Genomic DNA, 25,586 nt, shown 5'->3' with positions numbered 1-25,586 from the left:
CAAAATCTGAGATAACATATGAATAATTCTCAACAGATACTTCACCTTCTGGAGAAAGGTATGCAACTGCTTGGTATTCTCGGGAGAAGACAGCATAACTTAAGCTTTTACTTTACCTGGATCTGGCTCAATCCCATTCTCATATACAATATGCCCCAATATTTTAATGTTGGTCTGAGCTAACCGAGTCTTCTTAGGATTTAATTGACCACCATTATTATTGGGTTTCTCACATACAGGGTGGAGTTGTCCGCCCATCTCAGGTAGCTGCAGCCATATCCGGAATTAGTGACTATTATCATAGAGTCGCTGAGTCCAGGAGACGTGAGATTGGTATACACCAGCAATTAGCGTCCCTTCAGAGGGAAGAGCAGAAGAGGCCCACTGATGCTTGGATTCAGGAGCGCCTTGCTGCAGCAAGGGCTCATATGCATACATTGTTGGATCAGAGAGCAAAGTATGCCTTTCATGCACGTGAATCATTTTGGATTCAGATGGGTGGCAGAGTCAACAAACATTTCTTCTCTACTCATGGACCCAAACATAGTAGAGATAATGTCTCGCAGCTTGTTGACTCAGACGGGGTTTTACAGTCAGATCCGGATGTTGTCATGCGTATAGCCTCATAATTTTTTGCATCCCTTCTTACTGCAGATCCGGGCACACATGCCATAGATGATGCCAGAGAGGTTATTTGGCAGTGTATCCCTGTATTGGTGAAGGATGAGATGTATGGTTCTCTGGATGCACCTTTCACCAATGCAGAATTCAAGACTGCATTGCTTGCCCTTCACAAGGGCAAGTGCCTAGGTTCGGATGGACTTACCCCTTCCTTTTTTATTACTTTTTGGGAGCAGATTGGTGATCACATTACATCAGCCCTGCAGGGCGTGTGGGACTCTTGGTCGATGCCTGATTCACTTATAGATGGTCTCATTCATCTCATCCCAAAGGGGGGTAATAGGAATCTAGTGTCTCAATGGAGACCCATCACTCTATTGGGCACTTGTTACAAGATTTTGGCGAAAGCCATCAGTCTGTGGCTACAGGTTTTTCTTCCAGATTTGATTCATGACACGCAGACAGGGTTTGTGCATGGCAGAAGTATTTTTGATAATATTTTCTCATTTTGGGAGGCCTCAAAATGGACCATGCATAGCCGCCAGAGGCCATTCTACTCTTGGACTTTGAGAAAGCCTACGACAGAGTAGATTGGGATTTTTTAGAGGGTACTCTATCTCGCTTTGGTTTTTCAGATGCATGGATTAGAGGAGTATCCTCTCTCTACAGATCAGCCCAAAGGCAGGTGCTCATTGGGGGGGGGAAGAGGGGACAGATTTCAGATTTCCAGATCAGTCCGCCAGGGATGTCCTCTTGTCCCTTTTCTTTTTATGTTTGTGGCGGAAGCTATGAGTATCTAGCTTAGATCTCAAGCTGATATTTATGGGCTGAGGCTTCCTATCCGCCGGGAAGAAGAGCTCCTGGATAGTGAGTTGGCAGATGACACGGCTGTTTTTTTGGATGCCTCCCCCAGGACACTCCCTTCCTTCCAGACAGCCTTGGATTTATTTTGCACGGCTGCAGGTGCACGCATTAATTGGCATAAATCCAATGGTTTCTGGATTTGCAATGATGACACCACAGATTGGGGTAATGATATTGGCTTCACTTGGGTATAGAGGGGCGTCTCCGTCAGATATTTGGGCTGCCAGGTTGGGGTGGGCGTCTCTCCTTCACAATAGTTTGCTCCGGTGTTGGAGAGTATCAGAAGAAAGCTCCGTTTCTGGAGCTCAGCCAAACTTGACTTGGCTTCCAGGGTGGTGGTGGTTAACCATGTTCTTCTAGCCACATCATGGTCTGTATGCTCGTCTTGGTGCCATTCTAGGGATTGTATCAATCAGCTTAAGAGGCCTGTACGAAACTTTTTATGGAGTGGTATAGATGGCACAATTGATGTTACAGCCAGGGTGGCTTGGGAGACCTTGATTCTTCCTACAAGAGAAGGGGGTTTGAATATCATCGACCCGGATCTACAGTGCAGAGCCCTACTCTGAAAGGTCGTTGTGAGAGGACTTATGCCAGGGCAAGAGCCTTGGAAGGATTTCTTTATCAGATGCATACAGTCTCGCACGCCCACTCTGGAGAGGATTGGACACACAGTACCAGATGGGTTTTCACCACAGCCCACCTCAGATCTCCCTCTTCCCCTCTTATGGTTGCTATCTTGAAAGCATGGGCCAGCTTCAAGAGTACTCTTCGCAGGATTCGCCCTTCCACCCATGAAGAGATTGAAAGGTAGTCTTTCATGTGGAACGATAGTATTTTGGATGAGCATGGCAGACCACTTGGAGCTTCTCCTTACATGCAGTGGCCAGGATGGGAGAGGGGCCCTGCATCTACTGTGGGAGCATGGAAAGCCTTCAAGAAGCTTCCTGCAGATCGACAGGCCCAGTTGGTTCTTAATCTCAGAGGGAGTGCAGGGAGAGTCCAACAGATTGATGCAACCTTACCCTTGGATTAGGTGGAGACAGATGATATGCCTATTACTTGCTCCACCTGGATGGGGGCTTTTTCTAGATTGGGAGTTCCTTTACAGATGATTGCTTTTCGTGACACTCATGAGGATGCCTTAGTCTTTGATGTTTCTTTGGGGGGCAGGCTGTCCAGATCCACAGATGATATCTCGTTGGAGGTACCGTTTCACCCAGTCAGGATAGTGGGCTTCATGGAGCATCGCTCTCTCTCACAGTGGTACTTGGATCCTGACCCGCTTCTCATCGCCCTGGGCTCATGGAGGCTATGGCTCTATGGAGGTGTCCCAATTAAGTTTTTGCAGTGGGACCTTGGGGAATGGGAATGGATAGATGAAGGGCACGGAGAGAAGGGCATCCCCTTCTTTCGTTACACAGTCAGTAATGCCAGGAAATTCCAGCTCAGTTGTAGGGGTTGGAGGCCTATCAGAGCTCATCATTGGGAGAACTTTCAGATTTCTGCTGACTTGCAGAAATTTTTTTGGCAAAGGCTCTGGAAATCCCACCGGAATAGAAAAATCACCCTCTTCTTTTGGCTTTCTATTCATGGTGGGATAGCAGTGAACCAATGGAGATCTAGGTTCGTAGCTGACCCTTCTTGCCCTCGTTGCCTTTCTGCTTTGGAGACAATACAACACTGCCTTTGGGATTGCAGACAGGCGAGAATCATATGGAAGGGTATTGCAAGACTTTTCAGCACTTTTGTTCGCCTACCCTTCTTCATGACCTGGGGATCAATGGCTTTGGCTCACTCTTTCAGAGCCCCAGGTCTTCTTTGAGAGACTTGACTCCTCTTGGGCTCTTCACATCCGACGACATCTTGTGGAGTCGTGCTCTCTAGAGGATGTTCCGGCCACTCTCTTCAGAGCTGCTCATTCCTTGGTTGACTCTCCATGGGAGATCTTAGCTAGCATTGCAGCATGGCACATTTGGAGAGCCAGATGCACTGAGGCTCTGGAGGGTTCTCAGGTTCACCCTTCTCAGATCTTGGATAGTACTTGGACAGATACGGTACACACTTTGATGGCCATTTGGGCGACCATGCAGGGATCATCTCGAGCAGCCTCCTCCAGGAGAGTTACTTTTCTCAGAGATTGGAGAGACTCTCCCGTCTTTGCTGAGACTTCTACAGGGTTGACTCGGCATTTTCAGCCTCAGCCTTGGTTTCTTTCTACCTCATTCCTCTGAGGTGTTTTAATTACATGCTTAGCATGTTGTATTTCCGCACAGAGCTTGCTCTAGCGAGTTTCTTTCTTACTCAATAGAAGTCTCCTTTTTGCCAAAAAAAAAAAAAAAGATCCATCTAATAATGCCCATCCAGTCTCCTCTTGAAGAAGGTGTGCACGTCTGTATGCTGCTAATAAAAAATGCCTTCCACAGCTCTTGCCCTGGCATAAGTCCCCACACCACCATCTTGCAGAGTAAAGCTTTGCCCTGTAAATCTGAATCAATAATATTGAGACCCCCTTTCTGTGTAGGGAGGATGAGGGTCTCCCAAGCCACCCTAGCTAAAACATTTGATGTGCCATCAAGCCCACTCCAAAGAAAATTTCTGATCAGTCTGCTGAGCTGAATGATGCAATCCCTAGAATAGCACCAGCAAGAACAAACCAACCAGGCCGTGGCCAAGAGGACTTGGTTGACCACCACAACTCTAGAGGCAAGGTCCAGCTTGGCTGAGCCCCAAAAAAGGAGCTTCCTCCTGATGCTCTCCAACACGGGAGCAAACTGTTGCATGGAGGAAATATCCAAGTCGACTTGGCAGCCCAAATATCTGACTGGAACACCCCTCTGAACCCAAGAGAAACCTATGTCAAGCCCCCAATCTAGAGTGTCCTCGTCATTGATCCAAAAGCCATTGGATTTATGCCAATTTATCTGCGCCCCCACCGCTAAGCAAAATAAATCCAATGCTGTCCCGAAAGAAGTGAGCGTCTGTGGTGTGGCGTCCAAGTCAGCTGCTGTGTCATCTGTCAACTCACTATCAAGTAGCTTCTCTTCCCGTCTGATGGGAAGTCTCAGTCCAAAGATGTCAGCTTGAGATCTAATATAGATACTCATAGCTTCAGCCACAAACAAAAAAAGAAAAGGAGCAAGGGGGCATCCCTGACAGACTGATCTGGAAATCTGAAATCTTTCACCCCTTATCCCACCAATAAGTACCTGGCTGTGGGCTGATCTATACAAAGAGGAAACACCTCTGATCCAAGCATCTGTAAAGCCAAAACGTAGAAGGGTGCCCTCCAAAAAGCCCCAATCTACTCTGTCGTAAGCTTTCTCAAAATCCAAGAGTAGAATGGCTAGATTCTGGCTGCTTTGCATGGCCCACTCTGAAGCTTTCCAAAAGGATAAAATGTTATAAAAAATGCTTCTGCCATGCACAAATCCCGTCTCAGTGTCATGAATAAGATCTAGGAGAAGGGGCTGCAATCAGAGGCTGATTGCCTTGGCTCGAGAGATCCCTTCCATACTTGTCATGAGGACAGCCATTTTGTCCTCATCATCCGGAGAACACTTCAAGTTGGAGAGTTGTTGAACTAAAGGTTGAATTTTTGCTATATGTGCACTCAAGGTATCGCACTCTTCCATTTTCAGCTTATAAAATTGCATTTTCAAAAAAACCTTGGAGTTGGTGATTTTGTTACCAAATATATTCTCGAGGCGTGCCCAAATATCCTTAGGCTTGGACTTGAAATCGATATGATGAATCATCTAGGCAAAGCCCGATGATTGTGATGGCCCTCGAGTTGTGTTGCTTCCAAATCTTGTGTATTTGAGGCTCCTTTGATTCCTCAAGTCCTTCATCATCTTTGATGGCATCCCAAACATTTCCCTTCATGAGAAGGAGTTGCACTTTTGTTTGCCATGTGGGGAATCCTTCCCCCTTGAATTTGTCCACAAGTAGTGGCTGCGGGCTGTTTTACTGCAGGCGGACTGTTAGAGGTGGCTGCTTGCTGCGGACAGAGGCAAGGCAGCCTGCTTGCTGCGGACAGAGGCAAGGCAGCCTGCTTGCTGCTTGCTTGCTGCGGGCTGTTTGCTGCTTGCTGTGGGCTGGGCAGTAGCAAAGAATTTGGCACCTCGCCTAGGAGCTGAGCTGAGTGGAATGGCAAAGGAGTGGCGCCTAGGAACTGAGCAGGGAACTGCCACGAACCATGGAGCTGAGCTGAGTTGCCACGAGTTGAACATCACCACGAGCTGAGAACTCTGGTTGAGTTTGCCATTGTTGGTGAGGCTCGGGTGGAGGAGTGGAGCTCAAAAATGGAATAGAGAAGGCAGCCCTCCAAGGGGAATGAGGGAGAGAGGCTTCAATGTCCTCAACCTCTTGAAAGTTAGCCTAGCTCTGATACCATATGAAGATGCAAGACATGGAATGGAAAGGAAAGGACAGTACAAAAGCAAGACTAGGCAAACATAATGGAAATGAAAGAATGCTAGAAAGAAATGTACAACCAAAACAAACATGATCAAGAAAGGCTTGAGGCTTGATTGATTTGACATGAGAAAGTACGATGCCTTTATAGGATAGGCACACACACACTCTTAAGTGTCAAATGTATATGGGATAAGTCCCATAGTGACACGTGGCACTCTAGGATATAAAGTAGTATAGTACTACTCTAGAACTCAATAGAAACACACTAAAAGTCACTCAAATTGACTCCATTTCCTAATAACACCATCAAGGCCCAGTATGTTATAACTAGCAATCCTTATCTATGTGAGGAAGTAGCATGGAACATCTTACCTAACCTTGGGCGAAAACAAACCCTCCAAGGGGGAATACCTCCTAGGAAGAGGACCAAGTGGAGCAAAGATGGAGGGTACAATTTGTACTACGCTTCATCCAGGTGTTATTGGGGGCACCATTGATACTCCCTTTATTAAGAAACACAAGATGGATGCCAGAGACTGTACAGAGTCAGGTAAATTGCTATTAGGTCATATGTTCTGGTAACTTGCTTTCGGCACTAGGGGTGTGTCTTGCATTGCAGTTTCAAATTCTTTTCTCCCCATGGTTGTCATTGTCTAAGTGGAGGCCCGATCACTGCCGGAGGTGTTACCAGAGGCCTAAGGCCACTGGTGTGAGATGCATGGAGTGTGTTTCACAATGGATGTTGAGGTGAAACTATTGATGTCTTCCTCGTGAACGTTAGTGCAATCGATTGCGTAATAGTGCAAGTGACTGTGGTACACGTGATGGTGTAGGCGTAATGCAAACAAATATCGAGTGGACAACGGTGTCAATGATAAGATGATAAGCACAAATGTGAAAAACACTCACAATAGCCATCCCTCAATGTGGACTAGGCTGAACCCAAGCCACATCACACATAGCCCTCCGTACCAGCTGAAGGAAGATGAAGGGAAGGGGACACAAAATAAAAGGGTGTGGAGCTGCAAATAAGATGGAAGGGATCATAGCACATAAGCTGAAATGACCAACACACCGAATGGAGATACACCCAATAGCTATCTGCTGAATCCTACGTGCTACCCGTCTGAGGTGACTCACGGACTGTAGTCTCTGATCCTCAGGTAGCCTGATAAAATCCTTCCAAGTGCCTACTGTGTAGGCGGTGCCTCTCTCCCATCCAGACCACTGCATATAATGGGAAGTGCCCATAGGTCTGCCATGCTCATCAAGTATACTATCGTTCCAAATGAGCGGCTGCCTATCAATCTCTTCAAGGGTAGAGGGCGGAACCCTTCGAAGAGTGTTCCTGAAGCTCCCCCAAGCTTTGAGGATGGCAGTCATGAGAGGAGAGGCAAGAGACCTGAGAGAGGTGGAAGAAAAAATCCAGCGAGGGCTGTCCACCCAATCATCTCCTAAGGTAGGTGTGCAAACCTGAATGCGTCCAAAAAAGAAATCCTTCCAAGGATCCTGCCTAGGCACGAGTCCCCTCACCACCACCTTACAAAGCAATGCCCTGCACTGCAAGTCCGGGTCAATGATATTAAGTCCCCCTTCCCATGTAGGGAGAATAATGGTCTCCCAGGCCACCCTCGCTGCAACATCTGCCGTGCCATCAAGTCCACTCCATAGAAAATTCTTGACTGGTCTAATGAGCTGAGTGATGCAATCCCTAGATTGGCACCAGCAAGAACACACAAACCAGGCGGTGGCCAAGAGAATTTGGTTCACTACCACAACTCTAGAGGCAAGGTCGAGTTTGGTTGAGCTCCAAAAAAGGGGCTTTTTCCTTATACTTTCTAATACTGGGGCAAACTGCTGTGCTGGAGAGATGCCCAATCCTACCTGGCATACCTGACAGGAACACCCCTCTGAATCCAAGAAAAGGAAAATATATTATCAAATATGCTCCTGCCATGCACAAAGCCTATCTGAGTATCATGGATAAGGTCTGGAAGAAGGGGCTGCAACCGGATGTTGATCGCCTTGGCCAAGATTTTGTACAGAGTGCCCAAAAGAGTGATGGGTCTCCAATGGGATACAAAATTCATGTTGCCACCTTTCGGGATAAGGTGTATGAGTCCCTCGGTCAGTGAGTCAGGCATCTCACCCAAGTCCCAAATGCCTTGTAGGGCTGAAGTAATATGATCACTTATCATATCCCAAAAGGCTGTAAAAAAAGGAGTAAGACCATCAGAACCAGGGCATTTGCCCTTATGAAGGGCGGAGAGAGCACTCTTGAATTCTGTGTTGGTAACATAGTTACCAGCCGAAACGGAAACGGAAGAAACGGAGTTTCCGGGCCCCGCCGAAACGGAAACGCAAGAAACGGCAATATGATACAATTTATGTATAAAAAATTGTTTTTTATACATAATATAATTATCAATAGAGTGCAAATCATACATAATACAAATTACAATTATCTATACTTGAAGGCTGAAGCTTCAGCCTTCAAGCATCAATGCATCATTCATGATTCATGCCTCTATGATTCTATATTCGTGAATGATGCTTCAATAATCTGAAATCAACATGTATCATGAGTCATGACTAACAAGTTTGGCATTACAAGAATCTGAAATTTAGAAGTTTGAAGTACTTAAAAGTTTAAACTCTAGGAGCTGCTGCTCCTCCCCGTTCCCCTACTGCTCCCCCTCCCTCAGCCCGTCCCTCCCTTCTCCCCTCAACCTGTCCCTTGCCCCCTCCCTGCTGCTCCGCCCCCTCCCCCCTCCTGCTGCTCCGCCCCCTCCCCCTGCCTGTCCCTCGTCCCCTCCCCCCTGCTGTTCCGCCCCCTCTCTCGAGACTGAACATGAAATGCATCATTTGACCAAACATCTCTGCCACTGAACCTGAACAAGAAGGCATCCCAAGCTGCTCTCTCGAGGGAATGGATACCACCTTCTCTGCCTCCTTGCTTATCAGAAGGTGCCTCAACCATGTTGAAGTCACCTCCAATAATCCACGAATCTGCAATGTCAGCCCACGAGAGCAACTCTTTTCAAAACAGAACGCGGTCCCCTCTGTTGTTCGAAGCATAGAGGTTGAGGAAACCAACCTTACGTCCGTCAATCCAGTTTGTGTTTCTGAAGAAAAAGCATGTCTAGGGAACTGAGACAAAAGTGACTGAGACTGAACATGAAAACAAAAGTGACTGAGACTGAACATGAAATGCATCATTTGACCAAACATCTCTGCCACTGAACCTGAACAAGAAGGCATCCCAAGCTGCTCTCTCGAGGGAATGAATACCACCTTCTCTGCCTCCTTGCTTATCAGAAGGTGCCTCAACCATGTTGAAGTCACCTCCAATAATCCACGAATCTGCAATGTCAGCCCACGAGAGCAACTCTTTCCAAAACAGAACGCGGTCCCCTCTGTTGTTCGAAGCATAGAGGTTGAGGAAACCAACCTTACGTCCGTCAATCCAGTTTGTGTTTCTGAAGAAAAAGCATGTCTAGGGAACCACCTGGAACACCTAGATAGAGCTGATTCCTGATCAGCTGTTTGCGACGGCGATGAGGGATGCCGCCCAATCCCTGTATATTCCATGCTACTGCTGATTTGTGGAGCTGCTGCCTCGGAAATCCCGCCTCCTACTGCTGCTCATTCCGCCTCCCCTTCTACTCCACTTCTGCTACTGGTCGCCGCCATCAGCCTTTCCTCTTGCCTGCTACATGCTGCCTATTTTCTGCCTGCTACCCGCTGCCTCTTCTACTGATCATGCTGCCTGCTACCTCCTCTTGGCACTTCCTCCTCTTTGGAGCTTCCACCATGACTTCTCTTTCCAATACGTCCCTCATTGTCGAGAAGTTCACGGGCGAAGGATTCCCACTTGGCAAACGAAAGTGCAGCTGCTCCTCGTGAAAGAAAATGTATGGGATGTCATTGCAGATGAGGACTACGCTACAACAACGGATCCTCAACGACTTGAGATATGGAAGCAGCACACCTCAAGAGCCATTTCTCTTGTTGGACTTTTCCTCGCCGACACTTTGATTCATCATATCAACTTCAAATTGATGGCCAAGGATATTTGGGAGGGTCTCGAGAATTGGTTTGGTAACAAAATCAAACTTCAAGGTTTTCTTGAAGCTACAATTTTATAAGTTAAAACTGGAGAATAATGATGCTTTAAGTGCACACTTGGCAAAAATGCAATCTCTTGTTCAACAACTTTCCAGCTAGAAGTGTCCACCTGACGACGAGGACAAAATGGTTGTCCTCATGAAAGGAGTCTCTCGTTTTGAGAATACTCTTGAAGTACTTAGGCTTGCCTCGACAACCTTTGATGATTTGGTGACTCTTCCTCTCGAAAAAGACCGCCTAAACAAAGAATCTCCGCTCTTTACATCAGGCACTGAAGAGGCTCTTGCCTCCACTAGTAAATGGAAAACCCATAAGAACATCACGTGCAGATATTGTAAACGCAAGGGCCATTTGGGAGCAAATTGCTACACAAAGAAAGTAAAAGAACAACACCATCATCATGCCAACTTGGTTGCAACAGAGGAGATTCCAAACCTCGACCACACTCTCACTGCCCATGTCACCCTCATTGAGGATGACAACTCATATGTATTCTGATTTCTCTTATGTGAGTCAATAAAGGTCCTCTGCCTTGAGTAGTCCCTCTAAAATTATGTATGCTTTTGTGGCTTTGGAGTCAATAAGGGTTCTCTGCCCTGGGTAGTACCTCAAAAAGTGATTGTATTGGGTATTTACTCTTATGGCTATGCAAGACTCCTAGCCAGTTTAGAGTAAGGGGGAGTGACGAGTGATGGTCCTCACTGCCGATCGCAGAGCTGATTGAGAAGTCACTATCACAGAGGAGGTGTTGGATAGTTGGACTTGCTCTTTGCAGTATTGCGGTGGAGGGGGGATTGGTTTACTCCTTGTGTGTTGGATCTCACACTCTTTGCTCTAAGGGGGGGTGTTGGACAAATCATAGTCAAAGAGTGTGCTCTAGTGTGTACTAGAAACTAGTTTTATGAGTGTTTGTGTGAGAGAGTGCCATGGGGCATATTGGGAGTTATCCCATATACATATGGTACTTGAGTGTGTGTGTGTCCACTCTATATGAGTGTTGTACCTTCACTTGTCACATCAATCGACTCAGTGGAGCTTTTGGTCATGTAAGTGATTTCATTTTTTGTTCTTTCCTTTCCTTCCATTTCATTTCATTTCCTCTTCAAGTTATGCTTCCTTCCTTCTAGCTCCCTTGTCTCCTTCTCTCTCTCTTTGGATAAGGATTTCCATTCCTATTAGTTGAATTTTTATGTATTCCAAAAAAAAAAAAAAACAATGTATTCCCTTTCCTAACCCTGTCAAGCTTCTACTCTCTGCCCAGTTGCACTCTTTGGTGGGAGATCGATAAAAACTGAGTTTCTCCTTCTCTGGCAAGACAGAAACAGCCCTTGCCTTCTCTGACACACACTTCTCCTTAATCCCTCTTCACCCCTGTCACTTAGGTTGAACCTCTGTCACCCATGTTCACCTCTAGGTCACCCCTGTTCACTCCTATGTCACCTCCCCATGTTCACCTCTAGGTCACCCATGTTCACCTCCAAGTCACCCCTGTTCACTCCTAGGTCACCCCTGTTCACACCATGTCCACAATCTTTGCCTTATGACCCACGAAGTAAAAAAAAGAGAAGGAAACAAGAATTCTAGAGAAACATTTTAAATCTTCTAAATTTTTGCGAGAAAGGCCTTTATATTTTGCAATTGACCAAAACATATAATTTCTCTTTGGTTTAGCCTCAATTGCTGGTTTTCTAAATGCATGCAGTTTTTTAAAAGAGTGAATGTTACCTTACTTGCAGGTTTTTGTTATGACCCCACAAATCCTTCTGAACAACTTGCGACATTGTTTCTTCAAAATGAAGATGATAAAGATCCTTATTTTTGATGAATGCCATCATGCAAGGAAGAAGCATCCATATTCATGCATCATGAATGTATATTCTCCTTACTGCACCTTCTTCTTCTCACCCTTTTTAATGTACTAGAGTTTTTAAGATGCTGATAAATTTACTTTTAAACTCCCTATGGTTGGCTGAATCAATGTCTTGTGAATGTATCTGTTTTTTCATGATAGAGAAACTATACCTACACTAGGAACCAACATATTAAATTCAACAAGAATCAAATAAATGGATAAAAAATAGCTAACAATCATCTTGCAGGTAGCCACATATTTCTATGCCTCCCTTCTTACAGCAAATGCTGATGCACCAGCCAAAGATGATGCTCGACGTGTTATTTGGCAGCACTTACCTATGTTGGTGACTGAAGGTATGATAGTCTCACTTGATGCACCATTCACCAACATAGAGTCAGGACTGCTCTCTCTGCCCTTCACAAGGGCAAGTGCCCTAGTTCAGATGGGCTTACATCCTCTTTCTTTATTTCGATTGGGGATCACATTACCTCAGTCTTGTAGGACGTTTGAGACTCATGTGAGATGCCAAACTCACTTACGGAGGGCCTCATTCATCTTATCCCAAAAGGGGGTTGCAGGAATTTAGTTTCTCAGTGGAGACCGATCACTATGTTGGGTACTTTGTACAAAATCTTAGCAAAAGCAATCAGCCTACGTCTGCAGCCCTTTATTCAAGATCTTATACATGATACACAGAAGGGATTTGTGCATGGTAGGAGCATCTTTGATAACATCTTCTCATTTTGGGAGGCTTTTGATTGGGCCATTCATAATGGCCGTAGGCTTGACAATATACTCCTCGACTCTGAGAAAGCTTATGACAGAGTAGGCTGGGGCTTTCAAGAGGGTATCCTTGCTCGCTTTGGATTCATAGATGCATGGATTAGAGGGGTGTCAGCTCTCTATAGATTAGTTCATAGCCAGGTTCTCATTGGTGGAGTCATGGGAGACAGGTTTCAAATTATTAGACCGGTCCGTCAGGGATGCTCTTTAGATCCCTTTCTCTTTGTATTTGTGGCTGAAGCTATGAGCTATTGTAGGAACAAAGTGGAGACAGGTTGTGAACACAAGTGAGCAAGAGTGCACACACAAGAAAGCTCCAATAGAAATGTTCAAATGAAACAATACAAGTACTTGGTATATATAGTACCCAAGTACTATTGGTCAACCATAGGGTTGACTTTATGCCTACAACACCATATCTTTGTAATCTCTTACAAATCCCCTGTCAAAGATATGGTTGAAAGTATCCTGGAAACGTCTCAGGTATACCCTGCAGTACCTAAAGTACCATGGTTGCACAAATTCATCCAGATGGATATGCAACCTATGGAAGTACATGAAAACAATGTCATTGTGAATCACTTCACAACCTTCCTTGACATTGTGAGAATGTCTCTGAACCTCAAGCCATGTCTATGTCATAAGAAAAGATCTGTTGACAGGGATTTGGTGAAGATATCCGCCACATTGTCCTCAGATGGACAATAAATGAGATCAATGAAGCCATCAGAAATACAATCCTGTACATAATGATAATGATTTTCAATGTGTTTCATGCGAGCATGAAAGACAAGATTGTTGGCTATGGCAATGCAACTGTGGCTGTCACAGAAGATAGAGTTTGCTTCGCCATCCTGTGCATGATGCAAGTCATGCAAAAGCTTCCTTAACCACATTAACTCCGTAGTGGCTGAATTTGCAGCTTTGTACTCTGCTTCACTGGAGGAAAGAGAGACTCGCTCTTGCTTGTTACTGAGCCATGAGATACAGGCTGAACCCAATGAGAAGCAATAGCCAGTAGTGGACCGTCTGTCGTCAATGTCCCCTGACCAATCTGAGTCGTTAAAACCACTTAGCTCGAGATCACAATCTAAAGCATAATGCAAGCCAAGAGAGAGAGTGCCATGGACATATCTGAGAACCCTCTTTGCTGCATTCCAATGTGTGATCATGGGACAATGCATGAACTGGCTCAAAAACCCTGTGGCGTAGGTAATATCAGGCCGTATGGAGCATAGATATATCAAACTGCCAACCAACTGCCTGTACAAAGTGCCATCAAACTTTTCAGCAGTATCATGCTTACTCAGCTTGAGTCCCTTTTCCAATGGAGTAGCCACAGGCTTACAGTTCTCCATTTTAAATTTCTGCAGCAACCCCTTCGAATACTGTCTATGACATAGAAATCCCATCATGGGTCTTCCAAAACTCAATGCCAAGACAATAATGCAATAGGCCCAAATCTGTCATGTCAAAGTTGTGACATAAAGCGGACTGCACTGCTGTAATTTGCTACAAATCACTGCCAGTGAGTATGATGTCATCCACATATAGTACCAACATGATCAATTCTGATTTTTGCTGTAGAACATACAGATTTAGCTCTGTATGAGTGTTTACGAAGCCCTGGGACAGCAAAAACTGATGTATCTTCTGATACCATGCACAAGGTGCTCGCTTCAGCCCATATAGAGACTTTCGGAGCTTGCATACCTTGCGCTCTTGTCCTTTCACCTCAAAACCTTGGGGCTGATGTACATATACCTCCTCTTTAAGATCTCCATTGAGGAAAGCGGTCTTGACATCCATCTGGTACACTGACCAACCATAAAACGCAGCAAGAGAGATGAGAGAACAAATGGTGGTAATCTTGGCCATTGGAGTAAAAGTCTCCTCATAATCTATCCCCTCCTCTTGTGCATACCCCTTGGCAACCAAACGGGCTTTGTATTTATCAACTAAGCCATCTGAATGGTATTTCACCTTGTGCCAACCACATTTTTCCCAATGGGCGCATCAACCAAGTCCCATGTGGCATTCTTCTCAATGGATTTAATCTCAGCTTCCATAGCTTTTTGCCATACCAGATTATGTTGAGCATCCTTGAAGCTCTGAGGCTCATTTTCAGCTTCCATCATTGAGGTCATCAAAGCAAAATTGAACTTTTTCTGATTTTTCTGAGTGCTGGCCCTGGTTTTCCCCAAAGTAGGCTGATCCTTAGCATCTTGAATAGATTTCTCTGCTGTACCACTCAGGGCTGCATCAACATCTTTAGTGGCCTCACGACGTTGATAATGTTTCCAAACATGAGGCTGTCTGTTCTCATTAATTGGCTGCAAATCTGAAACATTTGAGGGAGAGCCATCCTCAACATGTGGCAAGCCATCTGAACTATGAGAAGAAGAAGAGGAAGCATCAAGAGACTCCATCTCATCATCCTCAAACTGGAGGATGTCCAAAGGGCTGTCATCCTATGGTGGCAAGTCTGCACTAGCGGGCTTCATGCACTCATTCTCAGCAAAGAGAACATCTCTGCTAATTATTACCTTCATGGTAGCGGGATTATAAAGAGCATCTCTCCTCTTCCTGTAACAAAAGCCCAACTAACTCATCGAACGAGAGTGGGGCTTCCCTAACAACAATGATCAATGAAGTGACGAATGTGCCATATGAGGGCGCTAAGCTATTGAGAGTAATAGAGACGAGCTTCTTGTCTTCTATTTCCTCATCAATACTTGCGAGCTGATCACGTAGATCTGTGATCCTAGCAATATGATCAGTAATGGCTTGGCCTTCGTGCATGTGGAGATCCCTGAGCTGATTTGTCAAGGCAATGGCCCTTGCCTCATTCTTAATATGATATATGTTTGCCAATCTTTCCCATGCTGCCTTTGCATCCTTGCACGACTTGATAGTCGTCATAATGTGCCTCTTTACATTTGTGGCAATCAAAACCATCGCTTGGGCACTACGGCGGTCAAACTTCTTCTGCCCCTCCGTCGATGCTATGGGACTAGCAGGAGGGGCTGTAGCAGACTGTTGTCTGCCTGTAGTTTGAACCGAAGAAGCTGTGCTAAATGTAGATGAGCTTGCCTCACCTCATCCCTACTAACAATATCCCACAAGCACTTACCAACCAAGATGTTCTTAAGCATGAATGACCACATGCAACTTGTCACCCTCGGATTAATTGCCAAAACTGTCTCAAAGAGTCGACGTGATGCAAAATGGGATACCCACAAGCTGCAAATGTACCTGCAAAAAGAACTGCAAGTCCCAAAACTGCAACTAGCTGGAAATGTGCCTGCAAATCCCAAACAAATGCTTGTTGCAAATGCAAAGTAAGACTGGCTGCTTTGAAATGCCACTGACTGCACAATGCAATCACTGCAAAAATGGCATAAACCAATCACTGCACTCTGCTAGAATCTGAAGTGCAATCCCAAACTGAAAATGCACAACCCAAATCTGAAATAGTGCACCGACGAGTGCTCAAATGCATCCAACGGAGCTCAAAAGCATCCACAACTATAAAGTAATTGCAAATGCACCCAACAATGCAGAGTATCTTCAAATGCACCTGAGAGTGCAAGAGTATGGGCTGCAAAGACAGTCCCGAAGCGAAATACACAGCTTAAAACACTTACTGACAGTGGACCTTGGCCGTAACCACCTTCAAAACAGTGCACTGACTGTGTGGGCAAGCTGGAGATGACAAAGGAGCTAAAATGAGCTGTTTGGAGCTGAATGAAGCTGTTGGGAGTAATTCTGAATACAATGCACATGTAGGGAAGAGCCTGGAGAGGTATTGAGACGCCTAGAGCTACTGGAACACACCCGGGAGAGGCTGGAGGTGAAAAGAGTCCAAATCTGAGCATAAAGGCCGAAAAAACAGCCGAAAACTACTCGAAATCACCTTCCAACAAGTCGTACACACTCTCGACACTGTTGCGCAGATCCGTATGGACGTACAGACAAAAAAAGCAAAATGTAGGAACAAAGTGGAGAGAAAAAGGTCTGATACCAAATGTAGGAACAAAGTGGAGACAGGTTGTGAACACAAGTGAGCAAGAGTGCACACAAAAGAAAGCTCCAATCCAAATGTTCAAATGAAACAATACAAGCACTTGGTATATATAGTACCCAAGTACTATTGGTCAACTATAAGGTTGACTTTATGCCTACAACACCATATCTTTGTAATCTCTTACATTTATCACCTTAGAGATCAAGTTGATATTATAGGGTTGAGTCTTATGTTGAGGCAGGAGGATGAGCTATTAGATTGTGAGTTGGCAAATGATACGGCTATTTTTCTAGATTCCACACCACGTATACTCACCTCGGTCAGGACAGCCTTGGATTTGTTTTGCACTACACCAGGGGCACATATCAATTGGAACAAATCCATTGGCTTTTGGATTAGTGATGAGCACACTCCAGACTGGGGAATTGACATAGGATTTACCTTGATTCAGAGGGGTGTTTCCATCAGGTACCTAGGATGCCAGATTGGGGTGGGCATCTCTCCAGCATAACAGTTTGCTCCTGTGTTGGAGAGCATCAGAAGAAAACTCATTTTTTGGAGTTCTGTTAGACTTGACCTCACATCCAGAGTAGTGATTGTGAACCAGGTATTATTGGCTACTGCCTTGTTTATTTGCTCATGTTGGTGCAGATCTAGAGGTTGTATATCTCAGCTCATGCGACCTATCAGGAACTTCCTTTGGAGTGGGTTAGATGGCACCTTAGATGTTGTAGCCAAGGTGGCTTGGGAGACCCTCATTCTCCCCACAAGAGTAGGAGGTATCCATATTATTGATCCGAGCTTGCAGTGTATGGCCTTGCTCTACAAGTTTGTAGTGACAGGATTGCTGTCTCGATAGGAGCTCTGGAAAGATTATTTCTTGCACAGCATTTAGTCTTGTATACCTTCTCATGGGGGAGATTGGATAGACAGCTCAAGATGGATTGAAGGTGCATGGTGAAGAGGGAGAGAGAGAGGGTAGGCTAGGGAGAGAAATAATAATACTCAAAGAGAGACATAATGAAATGAAATGAAAATGAAATAGCAAGAGCAATGAACAAAATGAAAGTACTGAAAGATCATAGTGCTAGGGAGAGAAGCAAGCTAACACTAGGAATGGAAAGGAAAGATAACAAGCATAATGGAAATGAAATGGAAAGAAAATGAAAGCAATGGACAAGTACTCACATGATATCAAAAGAGCTTAATGTTGACTGATATGAAAAGACTCAAGACAAGTACAACACTATATAGTGTGACACTAGACTCTAGAAAGCCATAGTGTATAAATGCGACACGTGGCATGTCTAGCACTCACTAGACTATAAAACACCCCCTAGACACCTAGAACACTCATTTTTGACTCACTTTGGCTTCATATTCCAACACCCCCCCATAAAGGCAAGGTGAGGGACTACTGGAATGGAACCAAGAATAGAACATGACAATGATGGAGTCTACTGCTCTGTGCATCCCGAGTAGCTCAGAGGCTCAAATGAAGCATGGCTATTTGACCCAACAAATTGGTCTTGGGAAATGCACCAACATCCTGGAACTCAGCCAAGCTTGATAGAGAGACCCATCAAAGCCAATAGAAAGGCTCTCACAATACATCCCCCCCCCTGGCTTCATAACAGGACTTGGTAGGAAGCCACACACTCATAAAGGAAATAACACATGATTTGAGGAGGACTATCCAAGGCTCAGAACCTTTATTGACTAAAGGACACAAGACTCATTATTACAAGCATTTTTGGGAGACTACCTAGGGCAGAGTACCCAAGCACACATAGAAATAGATCAGAAACAAAAGTCCCGATCATCAGGTACATAGACCTCTGAATAGAGAGAGTGATCTTTGATGTTGGCAGTAAGAGCATGAGTCGGTGTCAAAGCATCATCTTCTTCTTCGTCTTCACTTGTTGTAGCCCCAACCAAGTTGACATGATCCTTGTGTTATTGCTTGGCAAGCTTCTGGAAGCAGCGATCCTTGGTGTGACCAAGCTTCCCACAGTGATTACATTTGAAAGGCTTGAATTTGCCTTTGCCTTTGCCTTTGCCCTTGGAGTACAGTACAGTGGAGTCCGGAGTGTTTGCATACCGTCTTTCATGAATAGCAACCATATCATGATAACCCATTTGTGTCACACGCAAAGCTGGTATGATCTCCCGGTACTTAGAATTTTCCTCAATGCTCGAGAGGAGCACAACAACTTGATCATATTCCCCTACAAGGGCCTTTAGACTAGCAAATTGAGTGACAAGGGATTCCTTTCCTAGTCTTGCTTTTCCTTTCCATTCCATGTCTTGCATATTCATCTGGTATCAGACCTAGACTATCTTTCAAGAGGTTGAGGTAAGAGATTGGGGACATTGAAGCCTCTCTCCCTCATTCCCCTTGGAGGGATGGCTTCTCCAATTCCATCTAGAGCTCTCTTCTCCACGCCATGATCTGCCACCTCTCTTCTCCTTCCTTGAGCTACATCTTTCTGTGACCTACAGATGATGTGATGCTTCTATCCAGATCTAGAAGCAGAATCATGTCTTTGTGTCTACAGCAAAGTTGTAGAGGACCTTGAGTTTTACAAATTTCGTTTTTACATCATTGCAATCTGAGTTTTCTGTGAAAAGTTACAGCCCTTGCAAGAAGTGACGAAATTTGTTTCTGCGCATGAATTTTGTTCTGGAGCTCAATGATTTGACAACCCAAGCATGATGCAGCCAGCTCAATGTGGAGCTATCCATCCTCTTCATCGTTGACCTCTGCTCCAGCCCACCATTTGCTCCTTCTGCCTGACATTCTCTTGGAGTTGCTTCCTGCAAGTTGGTGCCCGTATTCTGCCCGCCATTTCTTCCTCTCCTACATCTCCATTGTGCCCGTCATTTCTCCCATTTCTTCCTCAGCCCTCCATTTCTTCCTCAGCTCGCTTGTGCCCTTCATTCTATCCATCACTCTTCTCTCTCCTAGCTGCCAGATCTATGGGTTCGCTTTCCACCAACTCTCTCCTTGTGGACAAATTCAAGGGGGACAGATTTTCCACATGGCAAACAAAAGTTCAACTCCTTCTCATGAAGGAGAATGTTTGGGATGCCATCGAAGATGATAAAGCACTTGAGGCATCAACGGAGCTTCAAACATAAAAGATTTGGAAGCAACACAATTTGAGGGCCATCGCAATCATCGGGCTTTGCCTAGATGATTCATTGATTCATCACATTGACTTCAAGTCCAAGGCAAAGGAGATTTGGGCACGCCTTGAGAATATATTTGGTAACAAGATCACCAACTTCAAGGTATTTCTGAAAATGCAATTTTATAACTTGAAAATGAAAGAATCTGATACTTGTGTGCACATATAGCCAAAATTCAATCTTTAGTTCAACAACTCTCCAATTTAAAGTGTTGCCCGGATGACGAGGACAAAATGGCTGTCCTAATGACAAGTATGGAAGGGATTTCTCGCTTTGAGAATGCACTTCGCATTGCATGGACTACATTTGAAGCTATGGTATCTCTTTTGCTTGAAAAGGATCGCCGCAACAAAGAATCTCCATCCTATTCAACGGATACTACACAGGCACTTGCCTCCACTAGCAAATGGAGACCTAGGCCATCGACTACACCAGCACGAGGAAAGACATTCAAGCCATTCAAGTGCACTTACTGCAACAAGCTCGGTCATCTGAAGGACAGGTGTTACCAGAAGCTTGCTCAACAACAATCGCAGGATCATGCCAATTGGGTGGCATCCGCCACTAGTGATGATGCAGACGAAGATGACCTGCCGACACAGGATCATGCTCTTACAGCCTATCTCTCGCATCTAGAGGATGATGGAGATAATGATTTTGCTTTCTAAAACATAATAGATTTGGGTACTCTGCCCTGGGGGTGTTTCCCAAAAATGAATGCAATAAATCATGTGTGTTGAGTCAATAAAGGTCCTCTACCTTGGATAGTCCTCCTAAAATTATGTATTTCTTTTATATTTTTGTTGTGTGGCTCTATGTTCCTCATTAGTCTTTAGAGCCAGGTGGGGATGTACTATGGGAGCCATGTGTTTTTGGCTTTGATAGGTCTATTTGTTGGTGCATTGGTCCCCTAGACCTCGGAGTTGATCATGTATCCATGCATGATGAGCCTCTGAGCCATGCTAGATGAGATTTCTATGTTATGCTCACTAGCCTCTGAGCCATGCTCACTTGCCTCTGAGATTGTGTGGGAGCCATGTCTAGTTCTAGACCGGCATGCACAGTCTTGCTTTTCCTTTCCATTCCATTTCATGTCTTGCATCTTAAAATTTTTCGCAAGAGAATGCTTTCTCCGCTTCCAAGTCGGGTAGGATCTTCCATCCGCCGGCCGCCTCCTCTCGCAAATGAGGATTGTCAGTTGGAACGTTCAGGGCTTCGGCGGTGTACCTCACCACAGCCGCAGGTAGCTGATTCGTCACCAACTTCATCCAGGTGTTACTAGGGGTCCCATGGACATTCTGATGATTTAGGAACACAAATTGGATGCCAGGGATTGTTCCAAGTCCGGTAAGCGTCTTTCAGTCCATACTTTTTGGTTACCTTCCTTGGGTACCAAGGGAGGTACTTGCATTTCTATATCTTCTTCTATACTTCCCTTGGTGATTCGACACAAGATCATAGTCCCTTCCAGAGCTCAGTGGATTATAATTTTGATTGGTGGGCATAAGGTTGGTCTCTTAAACTTTTATGCACCCAATTCTAGAGGGGATCGTGTTCTTTTTTGGAAGGAACTGCTCTCTTGGTTACATAATGCAGATGCTTGGATTATAGGGGCCGATTTCAACATGGTTGAAATGCCCTTAGACAAAAGGGGTGGTAGGGAAAGTGGCATTCACTCCCTAGAGAGAGTAGCATGGGATGCCTTCCTTTTTCAGTACAGTGGCACGGATGCTTGGCATGATGATGCTTTTTACACTCAGCCACATTCTCTCCTGTTTTCTTGGTCGAACAGGAGATTGAAGATGCCTATACATGCACGGATTGACAGATTTTATGTGGATGATTGGGCACTTGATAAAGGTGGTACTGTTTGCATTGCAACTGGGGTGTCCACTTCGGATTATTTTCCAGTGGTTTTGATGGTCTCAGACCCCCATGTGAGGCGTCACTCTGCTAGTGTTAGGATTCCATATTCTTTCTATGCCGAGGGGGGCCTGAGGACGTGGGTATCTCATTTGCAGGATGAGCAGCTTTCTCCTTCAGACTTAGCCGCAGCCCTCTCTGATATTGGAGACTTTTATCTTTCAGTTGCTCGTATCAAAAGGGGTGAGATCCTCAGGTGTGGGATAGGTATCCGCCAGCAGTTGGCTGCCCTCCAAAGCAAGGAGCAGAAGAGGCCTACAGATGCTTGGATTCAGGAGCGCCTTGCTGTAGGAAGGGCTCAGCAGCAGTCACTTTTAGATCAGAGAGCAAAGTATGCCTTTCATGCCAAAGAGTCATTTTGGACATAGAAGGGAGGTAGGGGCAACAAGCAGTTTTTCTCTACTCTTGGCCCCAGGGAGAGCGTCTCATAGCTTGTTGACTCAGGCGAAGTTCTTCAAACACATCCAAATTCCATCTTTTAGGTTGCCACCAATTTCTATGCCTCCCTTCTTACAGCAGATCCAAACACTCAGGCCACAGATTATGCTAGAGTGGTTATTTGGCGACACTTACCTGGGTTGGTGATAGGGGATATGACTGTTTCACTTGATGCACCCTTCACCAACGTAGAGTTCAGGATTGCTCTCTTTGCCCTTCACAAGGGCAAGTGTCCTAGTTCAGACTTACCCCCTTATTTTTTATTACTTTTTGGGATCAGATTGGGGATCACATTATCTCAGCCTTGCAGGGTGTATGGGACTTGGATGAGATGCCAGACTCACTTACGGAGGGCCGCATTCCGGAGGCCTAGGGCCACTGGTGTGAGAAGCAAGTAAGACATGCCATAGGTGTCACTGATGGTGCATAGGCGAGTGCTAGTCGATGGTGTCAACTATGTGCAAGTGGTATAAGTGCATAAGTGATGTGAGCAAGAAGAATACTAAAGCGGAACAACATCATAAAAGCCAACCCTCAACATGAACGGAGGAGAACTCCAACCACATGACACAGGGTCCATTGTACCAAGTGAAGGGAGAGGAGGGGAGGAGAACACAATGGGAAGAGATCTTAGAGAAGCGAGTTTGCACTTTTATCCCAGATTTTCAGTATTTTTTGGGGATTTTGGCATATTTGGCCTCTTCTGCACTAGGGCTTTCAGATTTTGAGAAAAATATCAGAAACCCTAATTTTCAGATTTCAGGGTTTTTCTGATTTCTTCAGTTCATTGGCATATTTGAGGTCTCTGATATGTAAATATTTTGGGGATTCAGCCAAATTCATGTAAATCATCAAGCTTCCTTGAGCTGTTGCTCATCCCCGCTCCCTTGCTGCCCCCTCTCCCTCCCTCCCTCTCCCTCACCCTCAGCCCTCGCCCTCCCCCTCCCTCAGCCTCTCCCTCCCTCCTCCTCCTCTCCCCTTTTAGCCCGCCCCCTCCCCTCTCAGCCCGCTCCCCCTTCTCTCCTCTCCCTCTCAGCCCGCCCCCTCCCCTCTCAGCCTGCTCCCCCTTCCCTGCCTCTCAGCCCCCTCCTCCACCCCCTCCTCTCCCCCGCTCCCTACCCCCCGCCTCAGCTTGCTCCCCCCCCACTATCTTCCCTCCGCCTCAGCCTGCTCTCCCCCCCCCTGCCCCCCCCGGCCAGCTCCGTTCCTCCACCTTAGCCCTCCCTCTACCCCGCTCCCTACCCCCCGCCTCTACCCCGCTCTCCTCTACCCGCTCCCTTCCCCCGGCCTCTACCCCCGTCTCTACCCCCCTCTCCTCTACCCCGCTCCCTACCCCCCACCTCTACCTCCCTCTCCTCTACCCCGCTCTCCTCTACCCCCCTCTCCTCTACCCCGCTCCATACCCCCCGCCTCAGCCCTCTCCTCTCCCCCGCTCCCTACCCTCCGCCTCAGCCCTCTCATCTACCCCCCTCTCCTCTCCCCCGCTCCCTATCCCCCCGCCTCAGCCCTCTCCTCTACCCCCCTCCTTTGCCCACCCCCTTCTTGTCTCCCCCCTATTTCATTCTCTTGCAATGCTTTTTGGAGTGGACGGAGCCTCAAAAGTGTTCGAATCGGCCTCCTCACCTCGATTGGCGATGGATATTCCGTCATCCAATCCTATTCCACCTCCACCGGCCGGGAAAACTATTACATTTTCTGAAGATGAGTTGCAGCAGCTCATGAAGGACGTAGAGATTGAATGCTCTACCATGTTGATCACATGCATCTTTGGGTCTTCACCCTTCTAGATCCCAAGCCAGAGACTGGATGCTTGTGGCTCTTCCCCCAGACCTCACTCCATGACTTTTAGATGTTCGTCTTCTGGGACTAGGTTTTTTCCAGGTTGTCTTTGACACTCCAGAGGCTGCGAGCACCATGCTCAAAGCTGAGTTTTTACACCCACTCTACCACGTTGATCGCACGCATCTTCAGGTCTTCACCCTTCTAGATCCCAAGCCAAAGACTGGATGCTTGTGGCTCTTCCCCAAGACCTCACTCCACGACTTTTAGATGTTCGTCTTCTGGGACGAGGTTTTTTCCAGGTTGTCTTTGACACTCCAGAGGCTGCGAGCACCATGCTCAAAGCTGAGTTTTTACACCTGGGACACATGAATATTTTCTTTGATGGCTTCAATATTGGTTTCGACCTAGTGGAGGCAGACAAGGAAAATTTTTTGCTCTTCATCAGATTTCCCGGGCTTCCCCAGGTTTACCATCGACTTCTTCCTGTTATTGGGGAGCATTTCGGCGTGGTTGCTGAGATCCCCCCCCCTCCTTGAGTTGCCGTTGACAACAACAGAGGCAACCAAGGCTGATGGGGTACCTAGAGTTAGGGTCCTCCGTAAGGATCCTAACCTTATGATGAACCATGTTATGCTTCAGTGCCCGCATGGTTCTTTTTTTCGCCAGAGAGTAGAGATTGCAGGCAGGCAGGACCAGTGCAGGATATGCAAGACCATTGGACACTTCGCCACGGATTGCCCCAAGAAGAAGAAAAGGCCCAAGAAGCCTTCTGGTACTACAATTGTCCCACGGCCTCGACAGGGGGTGGGTACAGGTCCAACACTTGCTCCTCGGCCTCGACAGGGGGGTGGTACAGGTCCAGCACCTGCTCCTCGGCCTCGACAGGGTGGTCCTCCTCAGGGTGGTGGTACAGCTCCTACTCACCAAAGTGCTCCTCATCGACTGAGCGCTCCTTTGGAACCGCCGCCTATTGCCTCCGATGCCTCATGACATCTAGGGACACCTGCCGCACCCCGTTGGATTTCGGTTCGTATGCAGATTCCACCTTCAGTTCACGAGGATGCATTAGTTGACTCTACTTCAGCTCAGGCTGTCCCTCCAGTCTCACCTCACACAGTCTGAGACACTTCAGCTTCAATCTCCTCCCCGGTTGTAGCTTCTCCCCTGGACCCAATGGGTCCACCTTTATCTGGTTCGGTGCCAGACCCTCTCCCCGAGGCAGGAGAGGTCTCCGCGGCCATTCAGACAGTGGATCGTGAGCAGTCCTCACTTCCTCCTTTGGATAGGGGAAAGGGGATGGTTTACACTATTGATCCTCTTCCCTCAGAAGGGATCCTTTGCACTCCGATGTCTGGCCTGATTCATAGGAACTCATTTTCAGCTCTGACAGATGCTTCAGATTTCCCAGAGGAGGAGTTTGTGCCCTCTACTTTTGGTGAGCCAGTGATTGGGTTTCCTGTTGACAGGGCTTCTTCGTTAGGTGGCAAGGTTCTTTCTCCTGTTGATTTTTCACCACTTGGTTCCATTCCTCGCTCCTCAAGCAGGAGGTCTTCC

General features: G+C 46.3%; 1 protein-coding gene across 1 annotated transcript in view; it reads left to right on the top strand.

The window, feature by feature from the left end:
• The window catches only part of DCL2 (dicer-like 2), a 361,432-nt gene that overhangs the window by 47,541 nt on the left and 288,305 nt on the right, over positions 1-25,586 (top strand). Inside the window, exon 4 of the mRNA XM_087370403.1 lies at positions 11,769-11,903. Coding sequence (XP_087226529.1) covers positions 11,769-11,903 — 135 coding nt within the window. The remainder of the gene's footprint in view (positions 1-11,768; positions 11,904-25,586) is intronic.

Source organism: Dipteris shenzhenensis, chromosome 32 (assembly GCF_047967505.1).
Source record: "Dipteris shenzhenensis isolate YYH24624 ecotype China chromosome 32, Dip_SZ_1.0, whole genome shotgun sequence".
Lineage (NCBI taxonomy): Eukaryota > Viridiplantae > Streptophyta > Polypodiopsida > Gleicheniales > Dipteridaceae > Dipteris > Dipteris shenzhenensis.
The sequence above is the reverse complement of the archived record's forward strand: the minus strand, read 5'-3'. Positions and strand labels throughout refer to the sequence as shown.